Here is a 12232-nt window from a genome sequence, read left to right on the forward strand (position 1 = left end):
ATATTATAGAACATAGCACATTTGCTAAACCAAAAACGTGATCGTGTCCAGGTGTGTGCAGTCAGTAACTAGGTGACTGTGAACGTGACCATAAACATGGGGTGTGTGTGTATATGCAATTTTCAGTTCTCTTTCATTATGGTTAAACCTAAATAATACATTTTTTACATACATTTAGATTTCACTGCGGATTGTATATGTAATATAGAATGACATATTTTATAGTGTCTTTATATGCTGTAGCATTATAAATTCCCTTCACTGGAACTAAGGGGCCCAAACCTGTTCCAGCATGACAGTGCCCCTGTGCACAAAGTGAGCTCCATGAAGACATGGGTTGCCAATGTTAGTATGGTAGAATTCACCCAAACCGAACACATTTGGTATGTGACCCATCCTCATGTGGGTGACGCCAGACAACATGATTATTAATAAACCCCTTTCTATAAATGTGCTAATACTACATGGTCAAATAATGCAGTAGTGCAGTTTTGTTGAACTTATCCCCTGTTCACATCATAGCATAAATGTTCATATGAATTGAGGTCCAAAGCCATCTTCATGGTTTTAAAGTTTTAGTAAAGTGGTTTTAGGACAGTGCGGTTTGGAAACTGTATATGAGTGGACAACATGGCACCATTCACTCCCACTGTGCTTTTTTTTGGGTCAAAATGGCAGTCAGCATTTTGTAAAAATTTGATCCAGTCTGCACAGTAGAGACCTTAGAACCAATTCATGTGTAGTAGATACACCGGACAGGTGTATGCGTGTGTCCACATTGAATTACAAAAAGTGTAACTTAAAACAGTGCATCTGCTAACTCAGAGTGGAAAATACAGCATTATTAATTAATATGTTAATTAGAAAACTGTAGTTTAATTTTCACATGCATATTGATTTTACTGTTGTCAGGAAAAGATTTTAGAGCTTTTGAGTCATTTCTGACTGAGCCACAATTTGCCAGCTAGCTGAAATGATCCATCATTTTAATCTATTTTTTTATCTAGAATGGAGATGTTCTGTCAGTGCTTGTTCTGTTAGTGCAGTTCATCCAGTGACTGGCTAAACTTACCAAGATATTTCAAGTGATCACTAAGGTCATACAGTCCATAAATTATTTTTTAAAATTCAGCTAGTGTTAACTTCCTTGGTTTATGCCGCTACATTGTTCACTCACATTGGTTTGCTAGTTTTAATATCAGTACAATGAGTTAGCTTACACATCAAAATGAGCAACACAGCAGAAAAAAAATCTATTTGAAGTATATTCCCATTGATATTTAAAAAAAAATAAAAATTGTACACCTGGGTGACTAGGAATAGGAAATTGTTCAACCATGACTTCCTGTTTCACAGGGGTATAAATATGAGGTAACACATAGGTCAAATTCCCTTAGTTATTCATAACAATGGGTAAGACCAATAAATACAGTTGTGATGTGCGGCAAAAGGCTGTTGAGCTTCACAAAATGGGAAGTGGCTATAAGAAAATAGCAAAAGCATTTAAAATGTCCATTTCCACCATCATAATAATTATTACGATCCAATCAGCGGGAAATGTTATGAATCAACCTGGAAGCGGACGCGTGTCTTTATTGTCTCATCACACTGTGAAGAGGATGGTTTGAGTGGCCAAAAATCTCCAAGGATCACAGCTGGAGAATTGTAGAAGTTAGTTGTGTCTTGGGGTCAGAAAGTCTCCAAAACTACAATCTGAAGTCACCTCCATCACCACAAGTTTTTTGGAAGGGTTTAAAAAAAAAGCCTCTACTCTCATCCAAAAACAAACTCGAGTGTCTTCAGTTTGCCAGACTCTACTGGAACTTCAAATTGGATCAGGTTCTATGATCAGATGAAAAAGTACGGAAAAGTACCTCATGCCCACGGTTAAATATGGTGGCGGCTCTTTAATGTTTTGGAGCTGTTTTTCTGCCAGAGGACCTGGACATTTTGTTAGGATACATGGCATCATGGAGTCTATCAAATATCAACAGATATTAAATGAAAACCTGACTGCCTCTGCCAGAAAGATTCAAATGGACTGTGGTTAGATCTTCCAGAAGGACAATGATCCAAAACATACATCAAAATCAACACAAAAATGGTTTACTGACCACAAAATCAAGGTCCTGCCATGACCATCCCAGTCCCCTGAATTGAAACCCATTGATACCTGTTGGGTGAACTGAAAAGGAGAGTCCACCAGCCTTTCAAGGATCTGGAGAGATTCTGTATGGAGGAATGGTCTCAGATCATTTGACATGTATTCTCCAACCATATAGGAGAAGACTCAGAGCTGTTATCTTGGCAAAAGGAAGTAGCACAAAGTATTGACTTAAAGGGTGCCAGTAATTGTTGCACACCTATATTTAACAAAGATACAGTGCATCCGGAAAGTATTCACAGCGCTTCACTTTTTCCACGTTTTGTTATGTTACAGCCTTATTCCAAAATGGATTACATTCATTATTTTCCTCAAAATTCTACAAACAATACCCCATAATGACAATGTGAAAGAAGTTTGTTTGAAATCTTTGCAAATTTATTAAAAATAAAAAACAAAAAAGCACATTTGACTAACTTAATGTTGGATAAAATTTTATTTTTATGTGATAGCAACACCCCGTGTTCAAACTATGATTTTTTTTTTTTAATAGATAGGGCTGTGGATGAGGCCTGCTTTTTACTGCTTATTAGACCTTTTGCACTTAATGTTGATGCTGTATGTGCATGATATTGTATCTGTATATAAACAGCAATTTTTATTTAATTTTTTTGCTTCAGTAAAAAAAAAAAAAAAGCAAACTGTATTGTGTGTTTATTCAGGTTGCCTTTCTTTTATTTTGTATTTCATTTGAAGATCTAAAACTATTTATTATGAGATATAAGCAAAAACAGAAGAAATTAAATACTTTTTTCACTGAACTGTATGATATTCACAGCAAAGACACCTATGTACTCAGTTATGTATTTAAATTTGTTAGGATCTGTTTAAGCTGTACTTTATTATGGAAAAATAAACATGTTCTTATTGTGATTTATTTATTGCAACTATAATATAAAATGTACTCCATACTAATACTGTTACAGTAAGTCAATAAATGAATCATTTTATATTTATTATTTAGTGGTTTTATAACAATGCTTATTTTCCCTGTCTTAAATTTTTTTAAACCAATTAAATATTAGATGTCTTAGTGATTGTTTACAATTTTGCAGGTTTGCTTGAGCTGTTTATTTAGTCAATTTAATATCGGTGCATTATTTTCTATTCAATTATTAGTATTATTTTTAGTTTTCATTTTTATTTATTTTTTGTCTATGTTTTGTACTGTTGTGCACTGGAAGTACTGTCACCAAGGCAAATTCCTTGTATGTGTATAAGCACACTTAGAAATAAAGCTGATTCTGAAATTCTGATTCTGAGACTTTTCAAGTTGTCATAGAAAAAGGTAAAGAACAGTAAAAAAAAAACAGGCTGTTTGTTTACTTTCTAATAGACAGGCTGTTTAACTGTAAATAGGCTGTTTGTTTACTTTCTAATAGACAGGCTGTTTAACTGTAAACAGGCTGTTTGTTTACCTTCTAATAGACAGGCTGTTTAACTGTAAATAGGCTGTTTGTTTACTTTCTAATAGACAGGCTGTTTAACTGTAAACAGGCTGTTTGTTTACCTTCTAATAGACAGGCTGTTTAACTGTAAACAGGCTGTTTGTTTACCTTCTAATAGACAGGCTGTTTAACTGTAAACAGGCTGTTTAACTGTAAATAGGCTGTTTAACTGTAAATAGGCTGTTTGTTTACTTTCTAATAGACAGGCTGTTTAACTGTAAACAGGCTGTTTGTTTACCTTCTAATAGACAGGCTGTTTAACTGTAAACAGGCTGTTTGTTTACCTTCTAATAGACAGGCTGTTTAACTGTAAACAGGCTGTTTAACTGTAAATAGGCTGTTTAACTGTAAATAGGCTGTTTGTTTACTTTCTAATAGACAGGCTGTTTAACTGTAAACAGGCTGTTTGTTTACCTTCTAATAGACAGGCTGTTTAACTGTAAACAGGCTGTTTGTTTACCTTCTAATAGACAGGCTGTTTAACTGTAAACAGGCTGTTTAACTGTAAATAGGCTGTTTAACTGTAAATAGGCTGTTTGTTTACTTTCTAATAGACAGGCTGTTTAACTGTAAACAGGCTGTTTGTTTACCTTCTAATAGACAGGCTGTTTAACTGTAAATAGGCTGTTTGTTTACTTTCTAATAGACAGGCTGTTTAACTGTAAACAGGCTGTTTAACTGTAAATAGGCTGTTTGTTTACTTTCTAAAAGACAGGCTGTTTAACTGTAAACAGGCAGTCTATTAGAAAGTAAACCAACAGCCTGTTTTTTTTTTTACTGTTCTTCACCTTTTTCTATGACAACTTGAAAAGATTCAGTTCAGTGTTACTATGGGACATTTTATGAGTTTAGCTTTCTTTCAGGCAGCAGATCTTTGCCCATTGCTGTATGCAGCTGGAGCTGCAGCTATTGCCACAGGAGTTTTTTATTATTATATTAGGAATCGTGGTTCTGGTGAGAGGACAACACTTACCACAGACACAACTCTCACTGAAGATAGCAAATTTCTTTTTGCATGTTTCTCAGTCTTCAGAGTTTAGTTCTTTCCATTTTTTATACAAAGAATATTCCAAACCCAAATTTCAAAAGTAGATTTTTTAGCCCTTAATGGTCAGAGTGCATTTGACCAAAGTTTTTTTTTTTTTTCCCCTAATAAGCCTTCTAATAATGAGCTACACCAGGATCACAGTGATGACAGTGAGTTTATGTGATGTTTTTGTCTTTTTGTATTTAGACCCAGCGGATCCAGCATTTTATGCACTGATCCATGATGTTGTCCCCAATGCCACACCAGAACAGTTTAATTCTTTTATTAATGCTGTGCCCTCGTATCCGGGGTCTTATTTCTATGGCATGGACTTTACCCGTGTTAGCAGGGAACAGTATGCTGTGATGATCACACAGTATGTATTGCAGCACAGGAGGACAGATCTGATCAGGGTTCTGCTGCAGATAACTATGGAGTGTGAGAGTCAAAGCTACCGTCAGCACAGGTAAAAACATTTACACTGCAATTACATAGCTATACATATTCATTATAGCTATAGGTGCACTACATGGCTACCCAGATGGAAGCATGTTAAATTGACTAAAAAGAACATATCTGGACAACTCTTGTACTTTTAATAGCTTTTAGAGGACAGTACGGTAGAGCATGTGCACCTTTTCAGGTGAGAGGTGCACTAAAGATACATTAGTACCCTTGCACTTGGCTGTGGTTCAAGAATGGTACAGTTTAGTACCCTTTATTGTAAGAGTGCAAAGAACATAAAGTTATAGTATAAACTGAACCTTCAGTTTCAGAGAGACTGACAGTCAGTCAGACAGGTGACAGTACATATTGTATTTGCAGGTTGTGGCTTCCACGTCATATTCACAAATCTGATTTTCCCAAGTCTATTGCTTGTGTGCTGCCAGTGGTGCGCAGCCGTCAGTGTGAGATACTGAAGGTGTTTTTACAGTATGGCATGCTGGAGCACTTCCCAAACCCCGCCTCTATCATCACCTGGATCCTGTTCACCCCCATCCCCAATGACACACCTTTTGATACCATCATCATCTGTGCACAGGAGTGTATGGTGCTATGTCTGCGTGTGATCACATACATCAATATCACTCACATACAGGTAAAGAGCTGTGAGAATGTCTGATATCTGTCTGTCTGCCTGTATATTGGTCTGCCTGCCTGTCTCTCTCTAGCTGTCTGCCTGTCTGTGAATCTATTTGTCTGTCAATTTATTTGGAAATCTCTTTGCTGTTACCCTCAGCGGTTCATTCGCAGAAACCACACCCCCCTTCTTCTGGATTGGAGGTCTCGTATCCCAGCATGCCGATATCGCGAACCGTGTGAACTTGTACACTTGTGCCGAGTGGCTTTGAGGAAGAGACTGCTGATCACTGGAGGACTTCCAGATGCCATCAGGGACCTCCCTTTAGAAAGACGTCTCCAAGACTACCTCAATCTGGAGTATTGACACACCCTCTACACCACTGGGGGGACAACTTGAATAAACAAGTCATTAAAATGCCCTAAGCCTTAAATAATAGCTATTTAATTCTGTGTTTAATTGCTACACACTCAGAAGGGATGTGAACATCAGAGAGAGAAATGGTTTGCATGTTTTGTAAAACCTTATTTTTACAGGTCTAGGCCAAAGGTCATCATCAATCATAATTATCTTGACAGTTGTAGGCCAAAGATAAATAATGTTTTTGTGTGTTCTCTAATGTAACCATTAGGTTATATTATTAGCCCATTACATAGGCACTAATGCACCCCATACCATCAGAGATATAAGCTTTTGAACTGAGTGCTGATAAAAAGCCGGATGGTCCGTCTCCTCTTTAGTCCTCTTTAGTTTAGAGGACGTGGCGTCCATGGTTTCCAAAAAGAATTTCAAATTTCGATTTGTCTGTACTATAGAACAATTTTCCACTTTGCCTCAGTCTATTTTAAAAGAGCTTCTGCCAAAAAAAAAAAGACTGCAGCTTTTCTGGATCATGTTCACACATGGCTTCTTCTTTGCATGATAGAGCTTGAACCGGCATTTTTTGGATGACACGGCAAACTGTGTTCACAGACAGTGAGTTCTGGAGGTGTTTCTGAGCCCATGCAGTGATTTCCATTACAGAATCACGCCTATTTTTAACGCAGTGCCGCCTGAGGGCCTGAAGATCACGGGCATGCAAGACTAATTTTCACCCTTGTCCCTTGCACACAGAGATTTCTCCAGATTCTCAGAATCTTTTGATGATATTATGTACTGTAGATGATGAGATATTCATAGTCTTCACAATTTTATGTTAAGGATCATTATTCTGAAATTGTTCCACAAATTGTAGACGCAGTTTTACAGATTGGTGAACCTCTGCCCATCTTTACTTCTGAAAGACTCTGTCTCTCTAAGATACTCTTTTTATACCCAATCATGTTACTGACCTGTTGCCAATTAACCCCCAGCTGTTTCTTTTTACTAACACTTTCCAGTCTTTTGTTGCCCCTGTCCCAACTTTTTTGAGACGTGTTGTGGCCATCAAATTCAAAATTACCTTATTTTTTTTTCTTAAAATAGTACATTTACTCAGTTTAAACAATTTATATGTTTCCTATGTTCCATTGTGAATAACATATGGGTTTATGAGATTTGCAAATCCTTGCTTTCTGTTCCTTTTCAAAGAGACCTTCGACGTTGCGTTTAGCATAACACTATCGGAGCGCCTTCACGTGCGACCAGTATCTAAAGCGTGTGTAAAATCATGCCTATTTATAGGCCTGCCATGATCAGGTGACGTGGCAATTAAGCGCGTCGCGTGATATAAATATGGCACCTGTGGACCGCGCCATCAGCCTCTATTATCTGAAGCGAAGACGCAATTCACAGGTCTGCCCTGGTATGACAAAGCTACGCAACGTCAGAATGTAGAATAGTTGACGTCACTAAAAGACCTTCTGGCAGCGTGGAAACTACTACCAAATCTGTCTCCATGGGTTCTGTCTACTGTAGAAAAGGGTTACCGGGTCCAGTTTAGAGCTCGACCCCCCCGGTTCAGAGGTGTGCTCACCACAGTAGTCAGCACAGACCAGAGCCCGACGTTAGCGCAGGAGTAAGATCCCTCTCGGACAAAGGGGCCATAGAACATGTACCCCGTACCCTGAGGGAGGGAGGTTTTTACAGCCGTTATTTCCTGGTTCGCAAAAAATAGAGGATTATGTAGCCAGTTTTAGATCTGCGTCATCTGAACCGTACTCTTCGGACATACAGGTTCAAGATGCTGACACCCAAACTTATCATTCCACAGATACAGTTTGAGGACTGGTTTGTGATGATAGATCTAAAAGGTGCATATTTCCACATAGAAATATCGTTAGCTTTATCCACTCGCACCTTCACAAAGTGCATGGATGTCACTCTGACTCCACTGTGACTCCAGGGTATCCGTGTACTAAACTACCTGGATGACTGGTTAATTCTAGCACGATCCAGGGAACTGGCGGTTCAACATCGAGATGTTGTTCTCGCCCACATGAAGAGCTTGGGGCTCAGGTTGAACCTCAGAAAAGTATGCTTTCCCCAGTGCAGTGGACAATTTTTCTAGGGGTTATAAGGATTCTACTACGATGAGGGCGTTCCCCAACATGCGTAGGGTCAATCCTATCAACACTGACCAAGGGAAAGTTGGATCTTGAGAGACTATTGGAGCTTATGGGCCTATTGCAGAGGAGACCGTTCAGTGGTGGCTGAGAAGTTGGGGGTTTCGTCCAAGGATGAAACCTCTGAGAATAATCAGTGTCACGTTGCGATGCCTACGTGCTCTGAGAATTTGAGTGTCCCTGGTTTCTAGCCTTGGGTCACACTCTAGGGGTGTCTCCTTAGCGCAAGACAGTAATGACAGACACCTCCCTCATGGGCTGGAGCGCCGTCTTAGGCATCTGTCCAGCTCACGGTCTCTGGAGCGGCCCTCATCTGGAGCGGCATATAAATTGCCTAGAAATGTGGGCCATATTTCTAACACTGAAAATTCCTTCTTCCTCAATTGAGAGGTCACCATGTGTTTACAGACAACACACCGGTGGTCTCATATATTGACCACCAGGGAGGATTATGTCCACGCCCCCTGTTCAGGCAGGCGCAACTAATTCTTCTCTGGGCAGAAGGAAATTTTGTCAGTGAGTGCAATGTACATTCTGGGAATATGGGGGCAGACACCCTGTTGAGGCAGGGGTCGAGGCCAGGGAATTGGTGACTCCATCCAAAAGTGGTGGAGTCCATAAAGCGAGGTTTGGCCAAGCGGGACTGCAGGTGTTCACTTCCGAGGAGACAACACACGGCCCGCTGTGGTTCGCCCTCAGTCCTCCCACACAATTAGGGCTGGACGCCATGGTGCACATGTGGCCAAGGTCACATCTGTACGCTTTTCCCCCAATCGCTCTGCTCCAACAAGTTCTAGCGAGAGTTCGCCAAGACAGTCTATGTCTGCTGCTAGTAGCACCTTATTGGCCAGCTCGAATATGGTTCTCAGAGATAATATCCCTGCTAGATGGCAATCCTTGGGAGATTCCCATCCACAGGGATCCACTGTAGACCCAGTGAACTGCGCAATAGCTACAGTCCTGGAGTTCTTACAAGAACGTTTTTCAGCAGGACTGGCTCCTCCTACAGACAGGGTTTACGTGGCCGCCATTTCGGCCAGCCACGCCCCTGTTGATGGAGTGTGGGGCAACATACTCTAACTTCGAGGTTCATGCGTGGTGTCAGGCAGCTGAGGCCCATCTGCAGGCCACACATACCTTCCTGGGACCTTTCTGTGGTCCTGGAAGGTCTGTCAGGGGCCCCATTTGAGCCCTTAGAGTCAGCCTCTGAGAAGCTTCTGACTCTAAAGGTAGCTCTTCTGCTGGCCCTGACATCTCTCAAGTGAGTAGGAGATTTACCAGCTCTCTCTGTTGCCCTTTCCTGCCTTGACTTTGCCCCTGGATTAGCCAAGGCCTTCCTGTATCCTATGCCGGATTATATTCCTAAGGTGCCTACATCGGCTGCCCACCCTGTGGTTTTGCAGGCTTTCTGCCCTCCTCCATTCCCACACCGGAACAAGAGAGAATGCACCTGCTGTGTCCAGTAAGGGCTCTCTGTACTTACATCCACCGCTCCAGCCAGTGGCGTAAGTCGGAGCAGCTGCTAGTCTGCTTTGGTGGCGACAGTAGAGGTGATGCTGTGTCAAAGCAGCACATCTCTAATTGGATAGTGGAAGCAATCTCTATTGCTTATGAGGCGCGCGGTCTTGCTACACCTCTGGGCATAAGGGCTCATTCCACTAGGGCGGTCACCTCCGCAAAGGCTTTGTCCAAAGTGGTATCCTTACAGGATGTGCTGCTGCAGGGTGGTCTACGCCACACACATTCATTCGTTATTACAGCCTGGATATTCATTCCACCCCAGGCTCGAGTGTCTTGCAGTGACCCTTGGGCTTGGGTCTTTTTGAACAGGCCGTACCCTCGGTATGACTGAGTGGGTATTCTCGTTCCCATAGTGTTATGCTTAATGCAACATTGAAGTTCCCTTTGAAAGGGAACGTCTGGGTTACGCATGTAACCCTGTTCCCTGAGAAGGGAATGAGACTTTGCGTAGCTTTGTCATACCAGGGCAGACCTGTGAATTGCGTCTTCACTTCAGATAATAGAGGCTGATGGTGCGGTTCACAGATGCCATATTTATATCACGCGACGTGCTTAATTGCCACGTCACCTGATCATGGCAGGCTTATAAATAGGCATGATTTTACACAAGCTTCAGATGCTGGTCGCACGCGAGAGGCACTCCCATAGTGTTATGATTAACGCAACGTCTCGTTCCCTTCTCAAGGAACAGGGTTACATGCGTAATTCAGACGTTTTTATTTACATTTATTTACGTTTTACACAGTGTCCCAACTTTTCTGGAATTGGGGTTGTACATCAGTCTGGGAACGGTTACAAAGCTATTTCAAAGTCTCTGGGACTCCAAAGAACCACAGTGAGAGCCGTTATCTCCAACTGGAAAAACTCGGCACAGTAGTGAACCTTCCCAGAAGTGACCGACCTTCCAAAATTCCTCCAAAAGCACAGCAACTACTCATCCAAGAAGTCACAAAAGAGCCAAGAACAACATCAAACTAACTACAGGCCTCTCTTGCATCAATAAAGGTCACTTTTCATAGCTCCACTATCAGAAAGACACTGGGCAAAAATGCCATCCATGGAAGAGTGGCGAGGTGAAAACCACTGCTAACCCAGAAGAACATTGAGGCTTGTTTGAATTTTGCCAAAACACACCTTGATGATCCTCAAACATTTTGAGAAAATGCTCTGAGAGTTGAATGTGGAACCATTTGGAAGACAGGGGTCCTGTTATATCTGGCATAAACCAAATACCGAATTTCACAAAAAGAACATCATAGCTACGGTCAAGCATGGTGGTGGCAGTGTGATGGTGTGGGGATGCTTTGCTGCTTCAGGGCCTGGGCAACTTGCAATAATTGAGGGAAACATGAATTCTGCTTTCTACCAGAAACTCCTAAAGGAGAATGTCCGGTCTTCAGTCCATAAGTTGAAACTCAAGCAATGTTCAAATTTAGGTGTAAATCATAGTCCTAAAAGTAAATGAAAGACTGATCTCCAGTTATTGGAAGCGTTGGTTGCAGTTATTGCTGCTAAAGGTGGCACAACCAGATTGTAATTTTCAGAGGGCAATTAGTTTTTCACATGGGTGCTAGGTATTAGATAACTTTTTTTGCTTCAGTAAAATACAATACAATAATAACATCCAAACTGTATTGTGCGTTTATTCAAGTTGCCTTTGTTTTATGTTGTATTTCATTTGAAGACCTAAAACTATTTATTATGAGATATAAACAAAAACAGAAGAAATTAAATACTTTTTTCACTGCACTCTCTGATATTCACAGCAAAGACACCTTTGTACTCAGTTATATATTTAAATTTGTTAGGATCTGTTTAAGCTGTACTTTATTATGGAAAAATAAACATTCTTATTGTGATTTATTTATTGCAACAATGATATAAAATGTACTCCATACTAATACTGTTACAGTAAGCCAATAAATGAATCATTTTATATGCATTTAGTGGTTTTATAACAATGCCTATTTTTCCTGTCTTTAAAATGTATGGTACTATTTATATATTAGATGTCCTAGTGATTGTTTACAGTTTTGTAGGTTTGCTTGAGCTGTTTAGACTAGACTGGAGGATAAGGTAATTTGGGACAGGTTTGCAGTCTCATTAACATCAGTACAGTGTGGATGAGCTTGGTCCAGTCTTATCCGGATAAAGGACTATCGTGGCTGAAATTTTTCATTCCAATCGATAGGCTATATTAGAATTTATTTATTTGTGTGTGTGTGTGTGTGTGTGTGTGTGTGTGTGTGAGAGAGAGAGAGAGAGAGAGAGAGAGAGAGATTTGTCTAGAAACGTCCATATTTATGTGTTAGTGTTATAGTACAAGCAATAATCAGTTTCTGGACAGTAGGAGATGAGAAAAATTAAATAACTCGTAAGTCTGCCTTTATAAACATCTTAGAAAGAGGAGATTTACATGATCCATCAGTCATAAATGGAAGTAATGCA

General features: G+C 40.3%; 1 protein-coding gene across 2 annotated transcripts; it reads left to right on the forward strand.

The window, feature by feature from the left end:
- The first annotated feature begins 3701 nt into the window (after window positions 1–3701).
- LOC128625270 (ankyrin repeat and SOCS box protein 17-like) lies at window positions 3702–6540 on the forward strand. 2 transcript variants are annotated; one of them, XM_053653468.1, is made up of 4 exons: window positions 3702–4566; window positions 4847–5105; window positions 5465–5738; window positions 5880–6540. In XM_053653468.1, the coding sequence occupies exons 1-4, from the start codon at window positions 4443–4445 to the stop codon at window positions 6084–6086; spliced, it is 864 nt and encodes a 287-aa protein (XP_053509443.1). In that variant the 5' UTR covers window positions 3702–4442; the 3' UTR covers window positions 6087–6540. The 2 variants fall into 2 exon arrangements, with proteins under 2 accessions (XP_053509443.1, XP_053509442.1); XM_053653467.1 differs by having other exon boundaries at window positions 4434–5105.
- The last annotated feature ends 5692 nt before the right edge of the window (window positions 6541–12232 follow it).

This window comes from Ictalurus furcatus, chromosome 21, assembly GCF_023375685.1.
Source record: "Ictalurus furcatus strain D&B chromosome 21, Billie_1.0, whole genome shotgun sequence".
In the NCBI taxonomy this organism is placed as follows: domain Eukaryota; kingdom Metazoa; phylum Chordata; class Actinopteri; order Siluriformes; family Ictaluridae; genus Ictalurus; species Ictalurus furcatus.